The 27,323-nt window shown below is 45.4% G+C and overlaps 1 protein-coding gene across 1 annotated transcript; it reads left to right on the top strand.

Annotated features, from left to right (window-relative positions):
- Positions 1 to 7,913: 7,913 nt before the first annotated feature.
- On the top strand, positions 7,914 to 18,315 carry LOC100707483 (nucleus accumbens-associated protein 2). Its single transcript, XM_025912010.1, has 8 exons — positions 7,914 to 8,628; positions 8,759 to 8,981; positions 9,171 to 9,294; positions 9,789 to 10,048; positions 14,217 to 14,393; positions 14,486 to 14,591; positions 16,891 to 16,988; positions 17,378 to 18,315. The coding sequence occupies exons 1-8, from the start codon at positions 8,185 to 8,187 to the stop codon at positions 17,806 to 17,808; spliced, it is 1,863 nt and encodes a 620-aa protein (XP_025767795.1). The 5' UTR covers positions 7,914 to 8,184; the 3' UTR covers positions 17,809 to 18,315.
- Positions 18,316 to 27,323: the final 9,008 nt, after the last annotated feature.

The following is a 27,323-nucleotide window of genomic DNA, read 5'->3' as shown; positions in this document are numbered from 1 at the left end:
TTGCTGTCCTCAGATGACTCCTCCTCCTCCTCCTCCTCGGCTGTCTGCTGTGTCTCTGCCTCCCCCTCCTCCCTCCCTTCCCCCCTCCTGTGACACACCAGACGATGCGTTGACTGAGCGCAGGAGAAGAAGAAAACCTCTCCCTGCCAGCCGTCCTGCCTGCTGCATGGAGGAAAAGCAGAGGAGGAAGAGGAGCAGAGAGGAGGTAAGGAGGTGTCTCTCTTTCTGACATCCGTCCTCCTCTGGCTGTCTCTCTGCTGTCTGTCTGTCTGTCCCGGCACTCTTAAACTGTCTGTTTAACCTGTCTGTCTGTCGCTCTGTCAAACTCTGTTCCTCACTCTGAGCTGTCTGTCTGTCTGTCTGCTGCTCCGTAAACAACAAAAACACTGAGCTCAACTCTGAGATCCACTCACCTGGAATCGGCTGTAGCAGACTGTCCCGAACTCTGCCGGACTACAGTGGACTGTGCAGAACTCGACTGGGTGGTATCAGACTGTCCTGAGCTCCAGTCCACTGGGGACGATTCTGTTGGACTGTAGGTGACGGTCCTGAACTGTAGAGGACTATAGAGGATCCTGCAGGGTTGTAGTGAGCCGCAGAGTGCTTGGCTGGACTTCAGCACAATATTCTGAACTGTAGTGGTCTGCAGAGGACTTGGTTGACTTTAGCAGAGTATAGAGGAGTCTGCTGGATTGTAGATGACTGTAGTGGACATCAGTGGACTGTACTGGACCCTGCTTGGTTGTAGTGGGGTGTGGTGGACTTGGTTGAACTGTAGGGGACTCTGTTGGACTTTGGTAGACTGTCCTAAAATGTAGTGGACTATAATGAGATGATGAGATAGCCTTTATTTGTCAGTTGCAGGTCTTTTGCCCACAACCGAGATGACAGACCTTGACGACCGTACATACAATACAAACATCACATTGGGGAGACAGGTCAGGCCAGGTAGCGAGGAAAAAAACATTGAAATATGTAACACAAAAGGATAATACAGGAATGCACAGATATCAACACACCATAGCACAATAAACACAGACAAGCAACATGGGAAAGAGTTCCAGTGTGTACATCTGATCTGGGACCGTTAACACAGTCGTTATCAGGGAGTTTTTGTTCAGCTCCAGCCTTGAGCCCACAGCTGGCGCCGAAGGGGTAGCCGCATTATGATGGTGATTTTTCTTTTTGCAAACAACTCATGAGAATTTCAAGCTGTTTTTAACACTCCGACACTGGTCTCTCAATCTCCCATTGGATAGCTGGGAGTTTCTCCATGATGTTATTAGCCGTCGATTCCGTGATCTTGTCACTCTTTTGCTCACAGAGCAGATTCTGAGACCTCACGACCGCAGCCAACTGATCTGTGATGTATTCCAGCTTCCGCCCATAGGTGTTGTTCTGAGCGGATTCTTCCCTGATGTATCCCAATATCCGCTCAGAGATGTTATTCTGAGTATTCACTGCAGCCGCAAGCGCCTCCAAGCTCTTAACCATGCTGCCTTCCGTGAGCCCTTTCTGAGAAGCCGCACCTCGTCCCATTGATTCAATCCCAGCGGGCAGCCTTGTGGGGGTTTGAACAGCTGGTTCCGCTTTCTTAATTCTCCGATAAGCCAGGGCCAGGCCAGCTCCGATCAGCAAGAACCCTGTTATCATGGTTCCGAATAGGCAGATATCTTCAGCGTCCTCGATCGACAGTCCCGCCAGGCACACGATCCTCCATTTCTGCCACCCGTCCATCGTGTATCCGGCAGGGAAAGTCCCTCCAGGGCACTCGGGCTCTCCCGAGCCCAGACTTCTCGTTGAGAAACGGGTGTCAATAGCATTCAGAGACCAGTTGATCAAATCCATAATTCTCTTTTAGGTTTTAGACACAGACTGTGAGAGAGTGTTCCAGGGAAAGTAATACAAAAAAAACACGAGACTAGACAAGGACACAAGAACTAAGCAGGGAAGATAAGGGAGAGGAGAAAAAGTGTGTCCGCCTCCTCCGAGAGCCAAAGCAGTGTGTGGACTGTGTGGGATTCTGGTAGACTACAGGAGAACTTCCTTGACAATGGATTGCAGAGGACTCTTCTGGACTTTAGCAGACTATACTAAACTGAAGTGTTCTGTAAAGGACTTGGTTGGACTGTAGTTGACTCTCATGCACAATAGGGACTGGTTCTGGACTACAGTGGACTGTGCTGGATTCTACATGACTATAGTGGACCATAGTGGGGTGTACAAGGACCTGGTAGACTATAGGAGACTGTGTTGGACTCAGCTAGACTGTAGCACTGCAGAGGGCTCTTTTGGACTTGAGCAGACTATGCTGGGCTGTTTGAACTGTAGTGGAGTTTGCTGGACTTTAGCTGAGTCTGTTGGACTATACTGGACCACAGGTCTGGGTCTGGGTCCATGTCTCTGGCCATTATTTATTTATAGTGAGCTCATGGATGATTATGTCAAAACTGCATACAGAGTTCTGCTCCCTGAGTTTAGTCTTTCAGGCAAAATCATGCAGGAGAAGCTTTGAAAGCCCCTCATTGGACACAGACTTTAGCTGTTGTTGTCTTTAAGAACTCAAACATCATCGTGTTATCACATGAAAATAAAACCCTCCAAAACACAAGGTGTCACTGTAAGGCTGTCCCAGCACTGACACACATTCAGTTTTAAATCTCTGCAGCAGTGTGGAACTTTCTGTGGAGATGATATTAGACTCCAACACATATGCTTTTACATTTCATCATGTTTGTCCTGGAGGACAGCAGACACTTTGAACTGGAACAGAAAGAACATCAGCTTTTCTCTCACTAAAGGACAAACACTGCTTCAGGATCTTCAATTCAGTTTATATAGAGCCAGTTCATAACAACAGTCGGCTCAAGGTGACATCTCAAAGCTAAAATTCAGGGTAAGAAGTTACATTTTGTCGGGTTTCTCTGTATTCCCAACATTTTTGAAAAGCTGAGAAACAAAAACAATTTAGAACAAACTTTAAATTAATAAGTTCATTAAATGATCTCTGACTTGACCAAAGTCTGGTTAGTGGCAGAAGCGAATGAGTGTTTTTACCATTTAGCCTAAAACGTTACACCAAAGGAAACATGTGAGGAAACTCTGACAGATGCTGAACACATCTGATTTTGCACATTTCATTCATGTACTGAACAAATGTTCCCATCTTTTTGTTAAAATCAGCACAATTTTAGGTTTCATACAGGGCGGTGTCATCTGCGTATACACACACATGTAAAAACAGTGGATCTGGTACTGATCCCTGTGGAACACCGGAACAAAGCAAAGCAAACACCTTAAACTGAAAGTCAGCTGCAGTTTGAATGAAACACTTTCCATGTAAATATAGTTTCTTTTTTTTTTTTTCTTTTTTTTTTTTTAAACCTGTCCCGTTTGGTTCTTTTGCCATCAGAATTATTGTCTAAAGGCGAAGAAAGATGCCCAACGGATTTACTTTACCAAATTGACCATCCCAGCCTTGCCGTAATGGTCCATTTGATTCACCTTTTATTGTTTATTTTATTTTCACTTGCTGAATACGGGACAGACTTGACTGGGGGAAGGAAAGGGGAGAAAGAAAGAAGGAAAGAAAAACAGCGGGGAAGAGGGACGGGGAAAAAGGGCAAAAAACCAAAAACCAACAGAATAAGCAGACAAAAAATACATATATCGATCACCTGGATCACCTGTTGAGAAAGAAAGAAGAAAGCAAGCAGAAGAAAACGAGAGTAATAAACATCATCACAATGATCTATGGGAATATGACAGTAAATACTAAATATTAAACATTATTGTGAAGCACGTAAGATCGACAGCGCACAGTGTGCTTTGAGGTAGGAGCCAAAAAGGGTGTAGTTTGTGTGTGATCACCTGTGTGTACACCTGTGAGCATGGACGCGCTTGTTTTTTTTTTTTTAAAAGGTTCCTTCATGTAATGATCGGCTAGAGGGTGTGGGGGGGGCCACTGCCCCGTCCTCCAGGGCATGAAGCAGGTATGGAGGAGATCAAAACTCTAGACATCCAGAGGCCCCCAGAACACAAGAGACCAAGGAAGACCAACAGAGGGGCAGCCGCGCCACTATCCCAGAAAGAGCTGAGGAGAGTCCCAGATGAGGGGTCACTCAGCAGCCGCGGAGCAGAAGCCAGGGGGGGGTTGCAGTGACGTGCCCGTGAGCTCCGCCGGCAGCCAGCTGTGCCTGAGTGACCGAGCCCCAGGCCCAGAGGCCGAGGGCACCCCACCCCCGAAGTGGCCCGAGCGAGCCCCAGGCTCCAGGCCCCGATAAGCAGCCGCCAAGGAGTGAGCCGGTGTGTACCTGGACGCCCACCCCCGGACACACAGAACCACCAATGCACCGATGTCTGAGGGCGTCTGCCACCGGCTGGGGAAGTGGTGGGGGGAGATGGGCCTCCAATCCTTGGAGGGTCTGAGATGTCCCCAGAGAGGTGGCGTCTGATACCCAACCTGACATATAGACACAGACATACAGGCACACACAGATACAAACATCCATTCCCACCCTCATGCTGTCATAAGCAATTACTCAGTACTCACCCAACGTGGAGACAGACATAAAGAGACGCTGTACACACAATCACTCTCCCCAAGCGTACTCTAAGAACCGGGTCTGGGTACCCTTGCCCCTGGAGGGGGAAACTGCACCCAGACCCAGGTGGTGTTACCCTTTTCCCTGCGGTGGGGAGAAGCAGACCGCCCCGACTCCGTAGCAGCAGGGAGGCCCCACATAAATATAGTTTCTTAAATGTAGTATCCTACTGACTGCTTGAGTTACAGCGGTCCCTCGTTTATTGCAGGAGTTATGTTCTAAAAATAACCCGCGATAGGTGAAATCCATGAAGTAGCCACCTTTATTTTTTACAATCATTATAGATGTTTTAAGGCTGTAAAACCCCTCACTACACACTTTATACACTTTTCTCAGACAGGCATGAACATTTTCACACGTTTCTCTCTTGTTTAAACTCTCTCAAAGTTCAAACCTTCATAGAAAAATAAGCCCAGTATTATAGACTGAAACCAAAGATCAAACCCTGTTTTCAGGTCCAGAACATGGGAATAGAGCAGCTGGCAGAGAATTCAACATTAATGAATCAATGGTATGGAAGTAGAGGAAGCAAGGAGAATGAGTTGAGTAAAGTTTGACTGTTTTGTTTCGCTTAATGTGCCTTATAGTCCGAAAAATACAGTAACTTCTAACTTCCTTTAGCATTAAGCAGAAGTCCAACTTTTTGTGCGATGGTTACCATCTTCCTCCGCCTTTGGGTGCTACTGCAGGTGCCTTTGATGGTGCAAAAAGTTTCATCGACATTGTTGTGTTTGTTGGGGAGAAAACGTATAAACATACAGTACAGCACTTCAGAGTCACACTGCTAGCGATCGAAGATTTATGTAAATTTGACAAGCTGACCGCATTCTGTACTGTACAGGAGACACGGCACGGAGGAGATTGACAGTGGTCTACAGCCAATCAGGATGCAGAACACAGTGCGCTGTAAGAAAAAAAAAACAAACAAAAAAAAAGCAAAGTTGCACAAAAAAAATCTGGTAAACAGCGAAGCCGCAAAAATGGAACCGTGTTGTAGCGAGGGACTAGTGTACTTCACGGTTGAAGGTTTGACAGTAAATACATTTGGAAGGATTAACAACCTCTGGCAGCTCATACATGGCCATCACACCAGCAGAGAAGCAAGGATTTCCTTTTCACCAACTTGTTCTCATCGTCTAGTGGCTTTGTTGTTGAATTTAGTTTCCAAATTAAGTTTTTTCCGACTAATGAAGAGATAGTTCAGGCAACAAACAAGAAAAAAGAAGAAAACAGGTAGTAACAAATGCTTCAACTGCAAAGCTGTTTCATTAGTTCAGATTCATTCAGAATAGCAGAAGTTTGATTATGGAAGTAGTCCCAAAGGACGTCCCGTCTGTAGATGTAAAGTCATATAAAGTTTGAACAAAGATGCAGCTTTTCAAACGCCGTGTCCCTTCTCTCAGCCCACCTGCCGTAGCTTTGCCCACACGTTGGCATCACTTTGCTGTAACTGCAGCATTTCTGATTCATCCTCAAAGCTGACTGAAGGTAAACCCTTAAATTGGTACATTTTTCACTACAGTGACTCGGGATGATTTTAAAACAATCAGAATTTCCAAACTAAAGGCAAAACAGGAAAAATAAAACCCTCCGTGGCTTCACAGCTGCCACTTACATGACCTGATCAGATTTGTCTGTAATGATACGTCATCCTCTCTAAATCAATCATTTGGTTCAAAAACAACAGCGCTCTGATGGAGACGCGCTCAGCACACCATCCGCACTGTGGCTCCTCCTCCCGGCGTGCCGAGGTTCCTCACCTCGAATATTTCTGACCAAACCCTCTTGTGAGACGCTCAGTGTCTTTCCACAGACGCCAGCTGAAGTGGTCGAGATGCCCCTCGTCCGTCAGGCCAACCCGGCTGCTCAATGACTCACCCATGAATACATTTCCTTACAAAGCCTCCGTGTTTGTGAGCCTCAGACTTCAGCTCCTTGTTTTAGACACTGATGAGTCAGACTGAACGCTGCCTCCTGATCACCTGACTCTCAGCAAACACCTCTGTCTGCACTTCACCTGTTTATTTATCCACACCTCCACCTCACAGACAAACAGCTTTGAGCGTGACCTAGAGATCCAACCACTCAACAGAAAGTGTGCAGAAACGTTCACTTTCTTCTGATTGATCAACTTCCAGAAGCTTGCCGAGGGGCAGCTCCAAGATCTTCAACTGTATAAAAGTAACCGCGTCACTCGGCAGCCGTCATAAGTGCATCTTATTTTGAAAGGATATCTAAATGCAGCTTCATTGAAAAGGTCGCGAGACAAAGACACAGAATCATCAGTCATAACTAAAAACACCGAATTCCCCAGAAACCAACCATAGTGTGGCTTTCTGAGATGAATTCACTTTGGCGTTATTAGTTGTGTCACTCTCTGATCACCTGATGAATCCACAGTGACATCATAATACAAAAACAGTATTTTCAAGCTTCAGCGTCAGCATTTGAGGCACCGCCATGTTGGTTTTTCATTCCAGAGGTGACCACATCTGGATGAGAGAGCAGAGTGGTCAGTGATGACATCAGCAACATCCAATCAAAATCCTCAAATTTCTCTAAACTGAAGCTCCACCTTCTTAGTAAACACGATCCAGATGTCCAGTTCAGGTGAAACCTAGCAGACCATTCGCAGCTACAGCCACCCGTGTAGCCTCCACCTGTCAGTCAAAGAGGCCACGCCCCCAAAAAGGCAAACTGTATCCCTTAATGTGAAGTATAAAAACTTCCTCCGTCAGGTGTTATGAAGGGTTGTTCTTTACACTGAAGTCAAAGACTCTTCAAACAGACACCTCGGCCACTCTCTGCAAACATTATTTAAATGTCTGACCACTCGTTTTGGGTCTAAATCTTACCTGAGCGATAATAAAGTTTCATGAATTTGGACTAAAACCTGTGGTCAGTTTGACTTTTTCTCTCTGCACTCAGACTTACAATGAAAACAAAACTGAATAGAATATTTATTTCCAACATGTTAAAATCATCAGTGTTTTTATTTTTAAACAAACAGACTCGATGAAACGGCTTTTCGATCCGTTTAATGGGTTTAAATAAGGTTATCACAGGTTTGAATGGGTGGACCTGATGTTTCTGATGCCCTGTGTTTGAGCACGCTCAGTGTGTTTGTTTGTTGGACTCTAGAGGCGCTCTGCGGGAGACGCTCGGCTGTCTGCAGCAGGTTTGAGGTTTTCCTGTTTCCGTGTCGGTGAGCAGGTGTGGGTTAAACATGTCCTCGGTTTGTTCTGCGGGCACATGAGACGCCGTGAGGGTTTGACCTCTCCTCCTTTTGTCTCCCTCTCTACATTTCAGCTGTTTCTCTGGACCGAGCTGATCTGCATCTTAATGATTGACCGCCTCCTTCTCAACCTGAACCCCCCGCCTCCTTGCTGACCTTTGACCTCACTGTTTGTTCTGCACCAGCATTATGGACCTCAGACTTTTTGGAGGAACTTTCTGCAGCATCCCTGACACCTAAACGCCCCACTGTCTGCATCCGTCAGCCCAGCTCTGGCTCACCAGGACTGTCATCGAACCGCCGTCCACTTCCCGTTGCGACCTCAGCGAGCCGACGGCCTCCACCATGTCGGAGGGGCTGCTGCAGGTGGAGATCCCCGACTTCGGCAGCAGCGTGCTGGGCAGCCTGAACGAGCAGCGGCTGCTGGGTCACTACTGCGACGTCTCCATCCTGGTGCAGGGTCAGGCCTTCAAGGCGCACCGGGCTGTCCTTGCCGCCTCCTCACTCTACTTCAGAGACCTGTTCAGCTCTGCGGCCGACTCCGCCTCCTCTTCCTCCGACTCCTCCTCCCAGGCGGTGTTCGAGCTCCCGTCCTCAGTGACGCCGACGTGTTTCCAGCAGATTCTGTCCTTCTGCTACACGGGACGCCTCAGCATGGCGGCCAGCGAGCAGCTGGTGCTCATGTACACCGCCGGGTACCTGCAGATCCAGAACATCGTGGAGCGCGGCATGGAGCTGATGATGATGAAGGCTTCCTCTGCCTCCTCACCGCTCTGCTGTGACTCACAGGTGGGTCTAAACAGAGGTTAGTGGGAGACAGCAGCATCTAGTGGACATCAGGAGAACTGCAGCTGCCACAGGAGACTGTTTATGTGTTTTTCTTCTCTTTGTAACTGTATTTAAACGTTTATGTTTACAGACAACCTCAGCAGACGAGCTCGGGGGCTTTGACACCCAGACAGCCCAGCAGCAGCAGCAGCATGGCGCCCCCCAGCTGCAGGAAGTGAGTCCAGACCAGCCGGCATTGAGCCCGAGGAGCTGCTGCTTGCCGTCAGCAGGATCAAACAGGAGCGAGCCGACACGCCTCCTGCAGAGGAGGCCGGAGGAGCAGCAGGAACAGGAGGAGGAGGAGAGGAGACCAGGTGAGGAAATGTTTTCTCAGTGTTGGAAAGATTATTCCAAACCGAGTCAGAGACGTCTGCCCAGTCCAGACGCAGAGGGTGGAGGACCGCCCACCTGTTCAGTAACCAGACGGAAAAGAAAGAACAAATGATGCTTTATGTGTGTGTCATACATGATGTTTTTATCTCATATCACACACTTATTTAAAGTCTGCGTGGATGACTGCAGGAAATCTTCAGGGAGAATTCCCACACATGCTTTCCAGGTCTCTCTCACCTCGGATGGGACGACTTCCTGTGCTGCTGAACTGAGCTGTGGATCCAACACTTCGCTGTAATGGAAGCAATGGAGGAGACAGTGTGGCAGTGACCCTAGCAGTCTAACATGTGGCTTGTGCTAACTGCTTACCAAAGCTCAGTGAACTTGCCTTGAGAGTGATTTGCTGATGCTGCTTTAACGTCAACACCAGGAGTGGCCACGTCGAGGACGCTGTCATTGAATCAAAGCTGACGTTCATTTAGGAGATGACGGGGGGGAGGGTCTACTTTGTGAATGATGAGTCGATGACCAATGAGGGTGCAGGGTCACAAAGTGGATAGATCCATCTTTTACACTGTCAGGTTTTTGCCTGACTCTAACTCTACGTATGAAGTTTGGTATTGTGTATGAGGCGACCTGGATTAAATATACCTTTGTACCTGTAACTGATCCCTGGTATTAGAATCCCAGATAAATGGATCCCACCCTCAGCTGTGTACCCGGGACGAGTGTTTGGACCTTGATGAAGGTTTGTGATGCCATTCTTCTCCTGCTGGTTCTCTCCTCAGAGTGGACATTGCAGCAGAGCTCCAGTCCTCCAGGAGCACGGCTTTGTGTTACCTGGGTGCAGGTGGAGGGCTGGTTCCGGGTCTGCAGTCCTATCTGCTGGCAGGCGGGGGTCGCTCCAGTCCAGGAGGATCCAGTCTCCCCACAGACTCTCCCCCATCCCACCCACCCACCGAGGAAGAGCTGGAGGAAGATTACTACGGCAACGCTGTACACCCCGGACTCTATCAGCACATCTATGGACACCCCGGAAACCCCTACAGTGAGTATTTATCCACCACCCAAATCAATATCAATTATACATCACAAAATAACAACAGCAGTTCCTCGAGGTGCTTTATATTGTAAGGTAAGCAGCCTATAATAATGCAGAGAAACCCCAACAATCACATGACCCCCTATGAGCAAGCAGGTGGTGACAGTGGGTTAGCCCTGCGACAGACTGGGATAGGCTCCAGCCCCCCGCCACCCTGAGAGGGATAAGAGGAAGAGAATGGATGGATGCAGTAAAACGTTGGTGTTCAGTTTAATACCTCGTCTAAAACAAAAAGGCAGTAATTGATAACAGAAGTCACATGGGCACTTCCTTTGAAAAATATGCAAAATATTTCCTTTTTTATTCAAATAACATCCTGTAAACAGGGGCTCCGGTTACCCAGTTCTCCTGTTTCCAAGGATATGTTTTCTGCCCCGAACTGATTCAAGCAGGTCTGTAGTTCATTTTTGGTCACTTCTGACCATTTCAAAGCGATTAAAGAGAACCCCCCCTACAAAAGCATTTGAGCCAGCCACGCTGAGGACAAATGACACATGCTAAATAAGTTGTTGTCTTGAGCTAGCGGGGCCTATGCTACCTTCTGCACCGGCTACAGGGGCCTGGCTGGCTAGGGGTGTTTGGAGGGTGCCGGAGTCTCCAATTCAGTGATCCTGGCCTCCAGAGCTGCAGACAGGCTACATTTATTACAAGTATCATTACTGCTAAAGGAGGCCGAGGAGTAACTGAACAAAGTGCAGGAGGGACGGGTGAGCATGCTAGCGAGTCAGCTATAAGCTAAGCTAAGCTAGCAAATTCTTAAAGACACAGTGAGTGAGGGACCGAGCAGCGAAGACACACAGGACACAGGAGAAATGTCTCCAAAGTGGGATTTTTTATTTTACCCCCTAAAAAGTTTAAAAAGACAAAGTTCAAAATATAATTAATGGGCCCGTAAAACAGGTCAGCTAAATATAACTCTACTCAAAAAGTGACCTACAGAAACTTAACTACCCAAACAAAGTAGACACAACTTAACTCACAAACTGACCTAAACACAAACACACAGGAGGGTAACCTTTACGTGGTTTGGCCGAACCGTTTACAGACAACAGGGGAAACAGAACAAACACCAATACTAACTAGACACAAAACAACACTAAACCTAAAACAGTCGTGTTGCTGACAAGCACATGGCTGGTTCCGCTGGTCACACCTTTCACCCAGACAGGAAGCACCTCCCCAAACCAGGTAACTCAAAGAAACAGAAACATAATTAACATAAAACAATATATTTACACACCCCACACAGTGCTAATATGTGCACTTTATAATATCACTGTTAGGTTTAAGTTTAGAAATGAATGAATGATATGACTGAAATACATGTTTACCTGCAAACCAGACTAATGAGGTGAGTGTGTGGACTGATTTCAGCCATCACACAGTCACTGACACTATAAGGATGATGAGTGTGTGTGTGGATATGTGAAGATTACACTATGAAATAAGATGTTAGAGCAGGTAAAGGTTTTGGGTCCTTTTGTCCACTAACTTTCCTAATAGGACGATTCTCGAGGTGTTACCATGGTGACTATGTAAACGTCATCCTGTGGGTTCTCTGCCTTTTTGGTGATTTTCTATGTTTTTAATGTCACTTCATTAGCTGTGTCCCAAAACGTCGGCTGCATCCTCCGGAGGCCCCATTTGAAGGCCGATTACGTCACAGCCCAGCGACGAAGGCTGTCCCAATTCGTAGACTCCGACAAATGCAGCCGACAAATGCGTCCTTCATTTCCCCGAATTTGAAGGATGGGTCGGGTGTGTCCTTCGTGGCCCACCATATCCCAGAATTCATAGCGCAGCCCAGCCAATTCCAGTTTCCAACAATGGCGGCAGCTACTAAGTTTTAATATTACTCTTATTAATCTTTCTGGGTCACAAAATAAACTTTTAACATATTTTCAGGCGAGAATGTAGCTGTGTAAATTTCAAATATCTGCTCGGTTTATCAAGACATCGCATATTTGCAAAAGTGCTCCGACGTTTTCGGAGACGTCTGTTACCCACCCGCTCGATAGCAAACCGGGGGGGTCAATGGTCACTCGAGCCGGCGAGAGCAGCGGACTCCCGGCTTCATCGTTTTCAGACCCCCGCTGTCTTTCGCTACTCAGGTTAAACATGATATATAAGTCACTCGGATAACTTAAGAATGTAATTGTTTGGCTTTTTTCTGTGTTTTATTTGTTCCGGAGTAAATCGGTTTGGCTGAGATCAAAATTATTAGATTAGATTAGATTAAATAAAACTTTATTAATCCATCGGGCGGGTTCCTCCTTGGTTTTCACACAGCTGAATAAATGTCAAAAAGAAAACTGATTAAACAGAAGTGTGAGACGGTCGAGAATGTACACCAGTGTCCTGTTATATTTTAGATAGCAAGGAGCAGACGGCCGAGTTTATTAAACTCCACCGAGACAGCGGTGACGCAAATCTGAAGGCTAGACCGTCCCATTTCACAGCCTCGCACTTCCGGCCTTCTCGGTCTTCAAAGGACCCGGCCCACGTAGACCGCGAAGGCCGGGTCCTCCGAAGGATGCAGCCGACGTTTTGGGACACAGCTATAGAGACTGAAAATGTGACGTCATTCCGGGGTAAAACCGCAAAGGATTCTGGGAATGAGTGGCAAGCGGTACTACCGCACGCAGGCTTTCACATGAAAACAGTCACACAGCCATAAAAAGAAACACAAAAATGGCAAGAAGCTGTTGTATTATTAACTGCAATAGCCGGTCGCATGACAGCCACGGGAAGCCGACGGGTAAAGAGATCAGGTTTTATCAGATTACGTCGTGGAAGAGAAATTGTTTATGTTTCCGAAGTAACAAAGAGCCGACGGATGGCCTGGATTGCAGCCATTCAAAGACCAAATATAACGTCCCAGAACACTCCAGCTCACATGTTAGTCTGCTCCAAGCATTTCCACAAAGGTACGTCTTCTGTTGTAGTTATTACGTAATTTATCACAACATAATTGTTGATGTAGGTTACAATAATAATATTGATTTGAATTGAATTCGCTGCGCTATGCTGCTTTGTTCACTGTGGCTTTGCGGGCTAATGTTTGTTGTGTTTTGTAGGAAAACCAGCCTACAAAATGCTGGAATGCGATCCAGACTGGGCACCTCTATCAGCCTGGGTCAGACCGAGTTTAAAGCTGCTACCACAGCCAGATTTGATCGGTTAAGAGAGAGCGCGATATCAAAACAGCCACGAAACGTCCCGCATATATGTGCCCAAGGGTTGTATTGAAGCAATCAAGTGATGAATAACTGTTTTCCAGTATGTTGTTTTGCAATGTTGGTATTTTTTTTTGCATTGTTGATTTGTTTTTCACCAAAGCAGCTAATAAAGCATGATGGATTTTTACAATTTTGCCTCTTTCCTGTAAGATTCTATAATAGAATGAAACAATAATGCCAGTTAGAAATAAAGACAATAAATTGAATGAATTACGAAACACTCATTTTATTTCTATTAGATCTGAAAATGTTGTGTAATACTACAACCTGAAACCACAAATAGATGCGTTGGCCTGTACAGGAGAATAGTCCAAATCACCAAAGTAAACTGGACCTGGGCTTGTTGGAGGGATCTGAAGTTAATAAACATCTTGTGAGTGTCTGTACTCACACTTAGGACCATATAATAATAAATATGTGCGTGATGAAAGTTGGGCAGCACGCTGATGTCCTTACTCCACTCTGTATGCTCGTATGGGTCTGACCCCTTCACTCGTTTGATTTTTTCCTCCTACTTTTTTTTTTGCCTTTTCGTCAAGTCTGTCTTTGTACGGACCTGCCGTGTTCTCTGTCGTTTTGTACATAACTGTTTTTGGGGGAAGTAGGGATTAAAACCGCAAAATTAATGATTACCGGTGCTGGAAATACTCGCGCTTGATGCAGTGTTTTGATTTTGTTGCCATTTGTACCCACAATGCAATGCGCGAAAGTCACGTGGTCTGTCAATCTCTATAGACTCCCCAACAAGACTTGTTAACACTCAGCTCGTACAGGCCCCACTGATGCCACGTATTAACTCAAACAGGTGAGTTTTGGTCATTTTACTTCCTGGGATTCCTGACACTCGCTCCCCTCCCTGTTTCTCATTGGTTCAGTCCAAGAGAAGATGGAGATGCTCCCCCTCCCATTGGCTAATGAGCGTCGGCCCTGCGTGCTGGTTGGTCGGGACAACATGGCACTTCCCGCCAGTTTGATCAGTCAGATCGGGTATCGGTGCCACCCGTCACTCTACACCGAGGGAGACCCAGGAGAGAAGGTGGAACTGGTGGCAGGTAGGACAACAGAACACCTGTCCAACTGTATCTCAGACACCTGTAACCCAGCGTCATGTGACACACGCTCACCTCTCTGTTTGTGTGTTCAGGTTCAGGTGTGTTCATGACCCGAGGTCAGCTGATGAACTGTCACCTGTGTGCTGGAGTCAAACATAAGGTGCTGCTCAGGAGGCTGTTAGCAACCTTCTTTGACAGGTGAGTTCTTACCTGGGTGAGTCACACGGATGCAGCAGCTTAGTTTAAAGAAAACATAAAGGTTGTGGTGCCTTGTGGCCTTTAACCCTGCAACCAATCAGGCTGGTTTAACTAAACCAGAATTAGGAACTAAAGGTAAGTTTGTTGAATCCAAGTATTTGATTTTCCTGTTAAAGTTTAAAGGATCAAACATTTATTTTTTCTGTTTTTAGGTACCTTACATATCTGATGAAAGTTTTAAAAGTATTGCTACAACCATGAGATTACTTTGAGTTTCACGAGTTGCTGGTGTTTCCTCAGCACACATGGATAGAAGTGTTTATGAAATCACTGATGAGCTGATGCTACACGGGGATTTCCTAATGTTTTACTTTATGCATCAAGCCAAAATCAAATTTTATGCAACAGTCTCTGACTGGAAGAAATGTGTTTAACATTTAAACCTATGTTCTGCATATTCCAGCATATAAAATAAAATCATGCTCAGTGCCAGGTTGTTTTCTGTGCGAGTGGAGGAGAGATGAGGGCGTAGCCTCACAGTCTGGGGCTGGTTTGTGAGAAAGTCCTTTATCCAGGCACATGTGAGAGGAGGGAGGCCAAGAGTGACCAGTTTGGTGATGAGGATGTCCGGGATGATTGGAGGCTGAGCTGTAGTCCACGAAGAGCATTCGGACGTAGCTCTGCCGCTGCTCTAGGTGACTCAGCACAGCGTGGAGGGCTGTGGCGATGGCGTCTTCTGTGGATCTGTTTGCATGGTATGCAAACTGGTGGGGGTCGAATTCTGGGGGGAGGTAATCCTTGATGTGCTGAAGGACTAGTCTCTCAAAGCATTTCATGATTACCGGCGTGAGGGCCACAGGGCGGTAATCATTCAGGCTGGAGATGGGAGACTTCTTCGGCACTGGGATGATTGTGGCTGATTTTAGACAGGATGGGATGGCTGCCTGATCCAGTGAGAGGTTGAAGAGTCTGGTGAAGATGAGGGTGAGCTGGTGTGCGCATGCTCTTAGTACCTTGCCAGATACTCCGTCTGGATCGGCCGCCTTTCTGGGGTTCACTGCTAGGAGCACACGTCTGACATCGTGCTCCGTTACAGTGAGTGGAGCGGCACAGGAACCAGGTGAGGATGAGGATGGGAGTAGGGCTGAAGCAGATGAGTGCTGCTGTTGTGGTGTTTCAAAGCGGGCGAAGAAGCTGTTTATTTCCTCTGCCAGCTGCACACTCGGGTTTTCTGTTTTCGCAGTGCTGCCTCTGTGGTTTATGATGTCTTTTATTCCCTGCCACACCTCCCATGTGTTGTTGCTGGACAGGTGGGACTCGATGCTTCTTTTATGGTCTGTCTTGGCTTTTTTAATCCCCCTTTTCAGGTCAGCTCGAGCAGCCCTGTACAGAGCTCTGTCACCTGACCTGAAGGCGGCGTCGCGGGCTTTGAGGAGTGAGCGGACCTCGCTGGTCATCCAGGGTTTTTGGTTTGTCCACAGTCACATTTGCAGTACAGAACTTGATGTAGTCCAGCACTGATCCTGTGAAAGTTTCTAGGTCCTGGTGTTCAAATATGTCCCAGTCTGTCTCTGTGAAGCAGTCCTGTAGTTTGGAGAGAGCATTTTCAGGCCAGGTTGTAACAGTCTTTGTGGTGGGCCTGGCACTGCGTCTGAGGGGGGTGTAGGCTGGGGAGAGCAGGAGGGAGAGGTGGTCGGACTGGTCGAGGTGGGGGAGGGGCATGGTTCTATATGCATGCTTGATGTTGGAGTAAATATGATCTGGAGTGTTTTCTCCCTGGTGGGACATTTGACGTCCTGATAGAAGTTTGGGAGTCACCTGTAATTATGTTTGATGTTTAAGAACTTTCCTCCCATGAGCGGAGGGGCCTCTGAAGCGTCAGCAGCCCCGAGGCCCACAGTAACGTTAGCGCGCACCTGCTGATGTTTCCGTGACATACAAATGCCTTTGAAAGGCGTTTTTACGCCGATGTCATTAATGAACATGTGAACTGATGGATGACCCGTGTGTCACGCGTGGATGAACGTCTGGATTCGTCCTGATGAGTGTCGATGTGAAACCTGATGGTCAGAAACTCACGTTTATCAATCAGTCATATTTATGTGCCTCTATAACGCTTATCGACCCAGACGCTGTGACATCATCAGACACCATGTGACCCGGGGCTGTATGAGATCTTCCAGAAGCTTCTGACAGTCGGCAGCAGCTGCTTTACATAACAGCTCAGTCACACGTCTCGGAGGGGGAGGGGAACCTACAGCTGGTATAGGTGCTGATTGGGTTGTTATGGTTTCCATAGAAACACGCTGGCCAATAGCTGTGGGACAGGGATCCGCTCCTCCACCAATGATCCGAGCCGGAAGCCCCTGGACAACCGAGTGTTAAACACTGTCAAACGTAAGGCACACACACACACTTTGACACACGCACACAAGCCGGTTCAGCTATCTTAGTGAGGACCTTCACTGACATAATGCTTTCCCTAGCCACTTACCCTAACCATTAAAAATGAATGCCTAACCCTAACCCTTACCCTAAACCTAACCATAACCTAATTGTAACCCTGACAGTAAAACCACATTTTGAGCCTCAAAAAGGCCTTTAAATTAGTGAGGACCGGTTTGTGTGGACTCATACACACAAACTCATACACACACACACACACGGACAGTCATACACACACACACTCATACACACACACACACACACACTGTGAGTCATCATTTCTGCCTTTTATTGTATTTTAAAAAGTATTGAGATTCTCCCCCCCCCCTCCTCCTCCTCAGTGTACTGTCAGAACTTTGCTCCTAACTTTAAGGAGAGCGAGATGAACGTCATTGCAGCCGACATGTGCACCAACGCCCGCAGAGTCCGCAAACGTTGGCTCCCAAAGATCCAGTCTCTCCTCCCCGAGGGCCTCCCAGCCTCTGCAACCTCCCACCCCCGTAAGGGTAAGAAAGGAGGAGCAGTTGGAGGAGGTGGGAGTCAGGGGCAGAGTCGGCGGCACAGTCCAGTGGAAGCCACTTTGAGCTGGACCTGCGGCAGCTCAGCGCATCCTACCTCGGCCTGGAGGCCCCGCTGTATGCTGAGCGGCGCGAGAGGGAGGCAGCAGGGGAGAGGGAGAAGGAGGCCCCGGCCACCCTCCTGCCTCACCTGCAGTTCGCTGGGTCCCGTGGAGGAGGAGGGGCCAGCGGGGGGCAAGTGGAGGAGGGGATGATGGGAGGTGAGGCGGAGGGGGACGGGAGGCTACAGACTGAACAACCACCAGACCTCCCCCTCTCCCTATCCTCCTCCTCCTCCTCTTCCTCCTCATCCTCCTCACACCCCTCCCCCCAGCCTGCGGAGCCCGCCCCTCCTCACAGGGCATTGGCTGACACAGATGAGCGAGGGGTGGAGCCTCTGGAAGACAGCCAATAAGCTTTCTAATGCATCTGCCTACCTGTATGTAAATAACACAATAGCTACCTGTCCCCCCACCCGTCTGTCTGTCTGTCTGTCCTCTCGTCTGTCTACCCGTGTGTTCCCCTACCTCACTACCTGTCCACCTGTCTACCTCTCTGCCCCGTCTGTCTGACTACCTGTCTGTCTGCTCGGCTCTGCTGCATGCTAACAGCCTCCTGCAGTCCAGCACACAGGCCCATGGCAACAGGACTGATGATGATGATGATGACGATGATGATTATACTCACTCTGATAACAACAATAAAGCTTCTTGATAATCAGATCTGCTGTTTCCGTTTGATTTGTGCCCCAAACAAAGTTTCCAAAAGTTCAGAGGGAACCGATACGCTAACACTACAAAGAGCTGCTAAAACAACCAAAACAATACGCTAAAAGAGTATCAAGACACGTTTATACACAACACATGCTGAAAGAGTACACATGTATTTGAAAACTACAGAAAATAGTTAAAGACTACAAAAATCAATCAAGTACCACAAAGTAATGTTTAAAAAGAACCAAAGCACAAGAAATATTAATACTACTGTAAAACACTACAAATGTACAGAAAATACTTAAATAATTAAAATACTATAAGGAAGTGTAAAAAAAGATAAAAGATGACCAAAATACTACATGACTAGGAGATTCTAAAATGCTATATATGTAAAAAAAAAAATTGTGTATGTTTCTGTTCTGTGTCCTGTGTCCTGTTTGTTTGTATATGTGTTTTTCTTGCTGCTGTTACAACCAAATTTCCCCTTGTGGGACAATTAAATGATTATTCTATTCTCTTCTATTTAAAATAGTAATAAACTACAAGACATGCTAAAACTATAAGGGAATGCTAAAACACTGAAAACAAAACCAAGAAGAAAACATGCTAATAAACAACAAAAAGCTAAAAGACTAAAATATATGATAAAATACTGTAAAGAAATACGATTAAACTATACGGAAATACTTAATAATAATAATAAAATAATAAAATATTAAAAAAGACTATAAATGATACAATAAAAAAACAAAAAAACTGTAAAGAAGACCCAGAGGAACTAAATGTCTACAAAAAAGGTCAAAGAGCTACAAAAACGGCTTAAAATAATACAAACAATTACTACAAGACAACAAAAGTGCTAGTAAACTACAAATAAATGCTAAAAGACAACAAGGGAAAACTAAAAATGTCCAAAGAATATAACGAGGGGCTGACATCAGAAAAAGCCAAATGTCCACAAAGAAAGCTACAAGTGAAGAAATGCAAAATATGCACAAAATGCTATAAGACTACAAAACACTGCAAATATTATAAAGAAATACGAGAATGCTGCAAAGAAATGTTAAAAAACAAACACAGAGAAAGACAAGAGTAACACATTTTATATAGTACTACCAGGAAATATAACAGATTATAGAAACACTAAAGTCTTCCAAACAATAATGCACAATAAAAAATTGCCACGCCTGGGATTGACTCTGCATGAGTACATGTGATCCTGACAGGGTCACTGAGTGTGTGATCAGGCAAACACAAAGACATTCACAGTCTTTGTGTCGGTTCTGCAAACTCTACGACTTCTTTTATCGCACTCTTTTGCTCTAACTCAGCAGCCAAGGTGCTTTCTATTATAAGCCTCATTCATACAGGCTCTCTCTCTCTCGCACACATCATTACAACACACACAAACACACACACACATACTCAAAAAAGGTAACATATTACTCATTATTTTGCTTAGAAGTAATAGAGCGCATTACTTAATTACTCCCACGAGAAACTAATTTGTTATAATCAGTGTTGGGCAAGTTACTTTGAAAAAGTAATTAATTATAGTTACTAGTTACTTCTTCAAAAAAAGTAACTGAGTTAGTAACTGAGTTACAAGATTCTAAAAGTAATTAATTACTTGAAAAGTAACTATTGCATTACTTAAAAAAAAAATGTTTAACCCTCTGGGGTCCAGGGTATAACTTTTAGCTACTCTTGATTTTCCCTCCACATTTCACCTTTAAAAACTGTTTCCTTTACCATGTTTGGTATCATCCTTTTCAGCACAACCTCACGTGTCTGAATTTACAGTTATGTTTGCATTTTGACATACTGTATTAACACAACTGATCTAAAATCAGACAAAAAACATAAAATCCGAGTAGAAAAAGTGATATTTTTTACTGTAACAACCACAAACATGTTTATTGAATCATATTTAATAACTTTAAATGCAAATATAAATCGTCAATTTTAAAATCCTATGCACAAGTTTTGCAAACAACAAATTTATTTGCATCCATTTACCTTTTACCCTTTTTTAAATAACCATTTCAAACTATTTACAGAACAATCAGCTGTTCTTCAATAAGATGCCACACAAATTATTTGTGCCACTCCAAAAAAATCATTTCTGTCCACTATAAAGGAGAACATCACAGCCTGATACCTGCAGGTCTGACAGCAGCAGGTGTATCACTGCTGTTTCTACCTGGAGACAGCAGTCGCCTCATTGTTCTGACACACAACACAAAACTATCCACAACACTACACACTAACTACACAAGACAACAGTCTTAGGAGTTTGCAAAGAAAAGCGTCTGGACTTCTTTAAGTTGCTTGAAGACGTTTCACCTCTCATCCGAGAAGCTTCTTCAGTTCTAAGGTCAAATGGCCGAGAGTCCCAGATTTAAACCCAGTGGGATATCCCCCCCAAGGAGGGACAAAGGACCCCCTGGTGATCCTCTAATCACATGAGCCGAGGTGTGAAAGCGGGTGTGGGACCTAATCAGCCAGGGTTTCGGGTGAGCTCATTGTGAAACCTGGCCCCACCTTGTCATGTGAATTCCTGAGGTCAGATGGCCCAGGATGTGAGTGGGCGTTAAGGCGTCTGGGGAGGGAACTCAAAACTGGATTATAGATGGCAGACAGTTGGTGTCGTAAACCACCGCCTCTGTTCAAAGATGGTCGCTCACAGTGGACATAGATGGCCTCTTTCACTCCTCTTTCAAACCATCTGTCCTCTCTGTCCAACATGTGAACATTGGCATCCTTGAAAGAGTGACCTTTGACCTTAAGATGCAGATGGACTGCTGAGTCTTGTCCTGTGGAGGTGGCTCTTCTATGTTGTGCCATGCGCTTGTGAAGTGGCTGTTTGGTCTCTCCAATGTAGAGGTCTGGGCATTCCTCGCTGCACTGTACAGCATACACCACGTTGTTCAGTCTGTGTTTTGGAGTTTTGTCTTTCGGGTGAACCAGTTTCTGTCTGAGTGTGTTGCTGGGTCTGAAGTACACTGGGATGTCATGCTTGGAGAAAACTCTCCTGAGTTTCTCTGATACACCGGCTACATAGGGGATGACAATGTTGTTGCGTCTGTCTTTCTTATCCTCCCTCGCTGGTGTCTGATCTTCTTTTCTGTGCCTCTTTGCTGACTTTATGAACGCCCAGTTAGGATAACTGGGCGTTCAAGATCAGACACCAGCGAGGGAGGATAAGAAAGACAGACGCAACAACATTGTCATCCCCTATGTAGCCGGTGTATCAGAGAAACTCAGGAGAGTTTTCTCCAAGCACGACATCCCAGTGTACTTCAGACCCAGCAACACACTCAGACAGAAACTGGATGAAACTGGATGACTGAGAACCTTCACAGACATACACAAGACAACACATTAACTACACACTCCAAACATGCTAAACGTCACAAATCTTTCACATCTCAAAACTCGCTCTCTCTCTTTTTCTGCTGTCTTTCTCGCTCTCTCTCGCCGTCACTCCTAAAACTTCCCCCTCTTCCTAAACAACCAAATGTCATGTTGCCATATCATTTTTTGATTGGTTGACATGGTGCATTTTTCCACCAACACGAACGGGCTGTTTTTTTTGTTTTTTGTTTGTTTGTTTTTTGCTCATAAACAGAGAGTGCTTGCTAGCGCTGTCCTTAGACGAAATTATTGAGGAAAAAACAAAGCGTTTATATTGTTTATCATGACTCTGGTTTTTAGTGGCCTATCAGCACAATTTAAAAACTGGTATATATCACATTGTTGCTTTGTCATCTTGAAGTGGTCATGTGATTGGCTTACCACGACTACTTTATTCTTCCTAAGCCAAACAGCAGCACTCATACCATTGTTTTGCCCCCTGAGCTCCAGGTGTTGTGCCAAAAAGTGATCGTATGCTAGGAAGTGTTTGCTGTCTGCGGGAGCACGCGCAGCTGCTTAAAGCTGTAGCGCCCAGATTACTTACGTGCGGTAAGCTGAACACAGCTTCAACCGTCTGTTTGCTGAAAAAAAGTAACGCGACCGCACCGCAAATGACCCAAAACTCATTCATTCATAATTATAGTTCTAAACAATATAAACCTGAGGGTACAGTCCCACAACTGATCTCTATCCTAATGAGGACACACACACAATCTTTAAGTTAGTTGTTACATACAAACAAAGCAAAGATGAGAAGACTTTAAAGCGGTTGTCACGGTAATCCTACTGTAGAAACATGTAGAAACAGGCTGCAGCCTGACTGCCTTTGTTGCCTTTTGAGGTTCAGGCTCTGGCTGCTGGACTCGGGTCTGCATACTTTATCATCACTCTGACTTTTTGACTAGCGTGCCATCATGCTTGTTCTTTTCTGCAATAAAACGGTAAATGGCGCTTTACACAACCAGTCATCCACCGATTCACACACTGGTGATGGCAAGCTACATCATAGCCACAGCCACCCTGGGGCGCACTGACGAGGCTGCCGGACACTGGCGCCACCGGGCCCTCTGACCACCACCAGTAGGTAACGGGTGAAGTGTCTTGCCCAAAGACACAACGACCGAGACTGTCCGAGCCGGGGCTCGAACCGGCAACCTTCCGATTACAAGGCGAACTCCCAACTCTTGAGCCATGATCAGTTTTTTTTTTTAATTGAAAATAAAAGTCAGGTCTCTAGCTTCACTTCTTGAAAGTTACCACGCCACCATTTTCCTCCTCCCACACAAACTGAAATCAGCTGACTTCAGCAGGACTTTAATGTAATTACTGAATTTATGTTACTAAACAATGTGATGTGATTACAGTAACAAGTTATTTTGTAATTGGTTCTGACACTCACACACAAGGATGCGAGTAAATCGTGACGACTCACCCTGTTGAAATCTCTAAATCAAAAAGCATGCCCAGATGTTTATACTGATGGCCAAAAATAAAAACTGTAGAGCTTATTTCACATCATGGGCCAAAAACAGCCCACTTTCAGTCTTTACAGAAAAGATTCTGCTATCACCAAATTTGATGTCCTCTACGTTTTCCAAAGCCACCAGCAGGCTGGATCTGAGTCCTTGCCGGGTTATTCTGGGCCCCGGGCTTTCTGTTTCACACCCCTGCTGTGTCAATGACCTCGGTGCTGTCTTAGATAATACTGTCAGCTCCAGAGAGAACATCAAGAGACCGAGTAATAATAAATAGTCCTAATTAGGGATGGGTACCGGTCCGGTTCTGACATAAACGGTAGTAACCAGACCGAAAAGCAGCCCACATTTCGGTGCTTTATTTCGGTGCTTTTTTTTTCCTGACCCAATTCTAGCCAATCATTTTACGTTTCCAAGGATAGTAGGCGGGGCCAGGTACGTACGTTCTTTTAGAGGGTTAACTCAGAGCAGAGCTACAGATTAAAAATGCCCAAGGCGAAGCGGTCAAAGTCTGGCTGTACTTCACAGCAAAAGATGCAAACTCAGCAGCCTGCAACAAGTGCTTTAAGCTGATACTGTGATACTGTCAAAGGAGGTAACACCTCAAATCCGATGAAACACCTGGCGACGCATAGCGGGTTTTTTTTAAAGCCGAGAAATGCGCCGTGTTTGATAGCTTGCTGCGAGACCTCACACCGTGCACATCTACTGCGGGTGTGGTGCCTGTTATCGGACCCGGAGTTAGCAACATCCCCCAAGAACCCGAAGAGTAGAGTCCTGGCCCCTAGCCCTGTCAGTGTAGCAGAAATGATGACGGATGATGATGGCAGCAGCAGCCGTTCTTCTCTGCGTCAGTAGCTTCATGTTGTTCTTGTGTAATTTACGTTGAGTAGGCTAACCACGTTATTAAATTAATGCATGTAAGGTGAACTAGCAAACACCGTCATAGTTACATGCGGCTGTCTTCTTGTTTGATGGCAGATACTCCCTTCACCCTGGCCAAAAAGGCTAAAATGACCAAAGAAAAAGTGGAAAACAGCTAAACATGAGAGGTTTTTGGACAAAGTTTGTGTTTTTTCCATGGTTTAAGCACTGCTTCCAGCCAAGAGTGAGACCATATATGCCCTATAGCTGCAGAAAAGGCTAACATTGTTATCTTTTTACAAAAAAACAGCTGAACATGAGAGGTTTTTGGACAAAGTTTGTGTTCTCCATTCTTTAAGCACCGGTTTGAGCACCGTTTAAGCACCGTTTAAGCACCGGCACCGTTTCAAAAGTATCGGTTTGGCATCGGTATCGGATAAAACCTAAACGATACCCATCCCTAGTCCTAATAAAAAAGATGTTTGTAGACATGCTGACGAAACGTGGCCTGTATGTCCCACTGAGTGCAGTGATCAGTCGTGTCTCTGTTGCTGGTCTCAGGCACGTGAGACACCTTTGATCGTGCTGCTGCTCCACCTTCAAAGAGGTTTGTTTAACTTTGCTGTGGACACATGAGCGCTGAGTTTCTAAAGGAAGCTCTGCCTTCATTCCGGACATGAAAGGATGACTCGGCTCCCGGTGTGCTCTACAACATTGCCTCTGGACTTTGGTGGAGGTCACAGCTTTGTCCCAGCTTGTGTTCAGTGTCTGAAGGTCTGGCATGAACATTATTCTGCAGGTATTCCAGGTTAGTTTGGTGCTGATGTGAGGAACAGCTCGGTGACCGCTCAGGTGGATTTTGGTGACTATCCAGAGTTGGGACCAGGAAGCAGAGTTGCAGTCTTACACGCCTCTCTGCAGCTTCTCTCCTCCTGCTACCCCCCCAAAACCCCATCTCCATTGAGACTGTGTCAGCTCCCAAACAGACAAAAAACAAACCAAAAACCAGCAATAAACAACTTAAACATAAAAAATCACAAAGAAAGAACAATACAGTATCCACATCTGAACCAAAGAGTAAAACAGTGAAATGTGGATTATTAAATATTAGGTCTCTCTCCTCCAAGTCTCTGTTAGTACATGACTTAATAATTGATCAACAAATCGATTTACTCTGCCTTACAGAAACCTGGTTGCAGCAGGATGAGTATGTTAGTTTAAATGAATCAACACCCCCGAGTCATTCTAACTACCAGAAACCTCGAAGCACAGGCCGAGGGGGCGGTGTGGCAGCAATTTTTCACACCAGCCTATTAATCAACCAAAGACCCAGACAGACTTTTAATTCATTTGAAAGCCTGATGCTTAGCCTCGTCCACCCCAGCTGTAAAACTCAGAAACCAGTCTTACTTGTTATCATCTATCGTCCACCTGGGCCTTACACAGAGTTTCTCTCTGATTTCTCAGACTTTTTATCTGACTTAGTGCTCAGCTCAGATAAAATAATTATTGTGGGTGATTTTAACATCCATGTAGATGCTAAAAATGACAGCCTCAACATGGCATTTAATCTGTTATTAGACTCAATTGGCTTCTCTCAAAATGTAAAAGAACCCACCCACCACTTTAATCACACTCTAGATCTTGTTTTAACATATGGCATAGAAACTGAACATTTAACAGTGTTTCCTGAAAACCCTCTGCTGTCTGATCATTTCCTGATAACATTCACATTTACAATAATTGATTACACAGCAGTGGAGAGTAGACTTTATCACAGTAGATGTCTTTCTGAAATGGTAAATGGTAAATGGCCTGTATTTATATAGCGCTTTCTAGTCCCTAAGGACCCCAAAGCGCTTTACATATCCAGTCATTCACCCATTCACACACTGTGAAAGTGCTGTAACTAAGTTTAAGAATATAATCCACTGTTATCATCTTCAATGCCCTGTACCAACATAGAGCAGAACAGCTATCTGAACGCTACTCCAACAGAGGTCGATTATCTTGTTAATAATTTTACCTCCTCACTACGTACGACTCTGGATACTGTAGCTCCTGTGAAAACTAAGGCCTCAAATCCGAAGTCCCTGACTCCGTGGTATAATTCTCAAACACGTAGCCTAAAGCAGATAACTCGTAAGCTGGAGAGGAAATGGCGTGTCACAAATTTAGAGGATCATCATTTAGCCTGGAGAAATAGTTTGCTGCTTTATAAGAAAGCCCTCCGCAAAGCCAGAACATCTTACTATTCGTCACTGATTGAAGAAAATAAGAACAACCCCAGGTTTCTCTTCAGCACTGTAGCCAGGCTGACAAAAAGTCAGAGCTCTACTGAGCCAACCATCCCTTTAACGTTAACTAGTAATGACTTCATGAACTTCTTCACAAATAAAATTTTTATCATTAGAGAAAAAATTACCAATAATCATCCCACAGATGTAATATTACCTACAGCTACTTTTAGTACCATTGATGTTAAGTTAGACTCTTTTTCTCCAATTGATCTTTCTGAGTTAACTCCAATAATTACTTCCTCCAAACCATCAACGTGTCTTTTAGACCCCATTCCTACAAAACTGCTCAAAGAAGTCCTGCCATTAATTAATGCTTCGATCTTAAATATGATCAACCTATCTCTAATAATCAGCTATGTACCACAGGCCTTCAAGCTGGCTGTAGTTAAACCTTTACTCAAAAAGCATCTCTAGACCCAGCAGTCTTAGCTAATTATAGGCCAATCTCCAACCTTCCTTTCATATCAAACATCCTTGAAAGAGTAGTTGTCAAACAGCTAACAGATCATCTGCAGAGGAATGGCTTATTTGAAGAGTTTCAGTCAGGTTTCAGAGCTCATCACAGCACAGAAACAGCTTTAGTGAAGGTTACAAATGATCTTCTTATGGCCTCTGACAGTGGACTCATCTCTGTGCTTGTCCTGCTAGACCTCAGTGCAGCGTTCGATACTGTCGACCATAATATCCTATTAGAGCGATTAGAACATGCTGTAGGTATTACAGGTACTGCACTGCAGTGGTTTGTATCATATCTATCTAATAGACTCCAATTTGTACATGTAAATGGAGAGTCCTCTTCACACACTAAGGTCAGTTATGGTGTTCCACAGGGTTCAGTGCTAGGACCAATTCTGTTTACATTATACATGCTTCCCTTAGGCAGCATCATTAGAAGACATAGCATAAATTTTCACTGCTATGCAGATGACACCCAGCTCTATCTATCCATGAAGCCAGG

The sequence above is a fragment of the Oreochromis niloticus genome, linkage group LG12, assembly GCF_001858045.2.
Source record: "Oreochromis niloticus isolate F11D_XX linkage group LG12, O_niloticus_UMD_NMBU, whole genome shotgun sequence".
Lineage (NCBI taxonomy): Eukaryota > Metazoa > Chordata > Actinopteri > Cichliformes > Cichlidae > Oreochromis > Oreochromis niloticus.
This window is presented reverse-complemented; position numbering and strand designations above follow the sequence as displayed.

Bases quoted from the DNA above. Each gene is read 5' to 3' on its own strand.
- LOC100707483 (XM_025912010.1), top strand. From the start codon at position 8,185: ATGTCGGAGGGGCTGCTGCAGGTGGAGATCCCCGACTTCGGCAGCAGC. The intron at 14,394-14,485 runs GTAGGACAACAG...TTGTGTGTTCAG, and splicing joins GAAGGTGGAACTGGTGGCAG to GTTCAGGTGTGTTCATGACC. The intron at 14,592-16,890 runs GTGAGTTCTTAC...TGGTTTCCATAG, and splicing joins TTAGCAACCTTCTTTGACAG to AAACACGCTGGCCAATAGCT.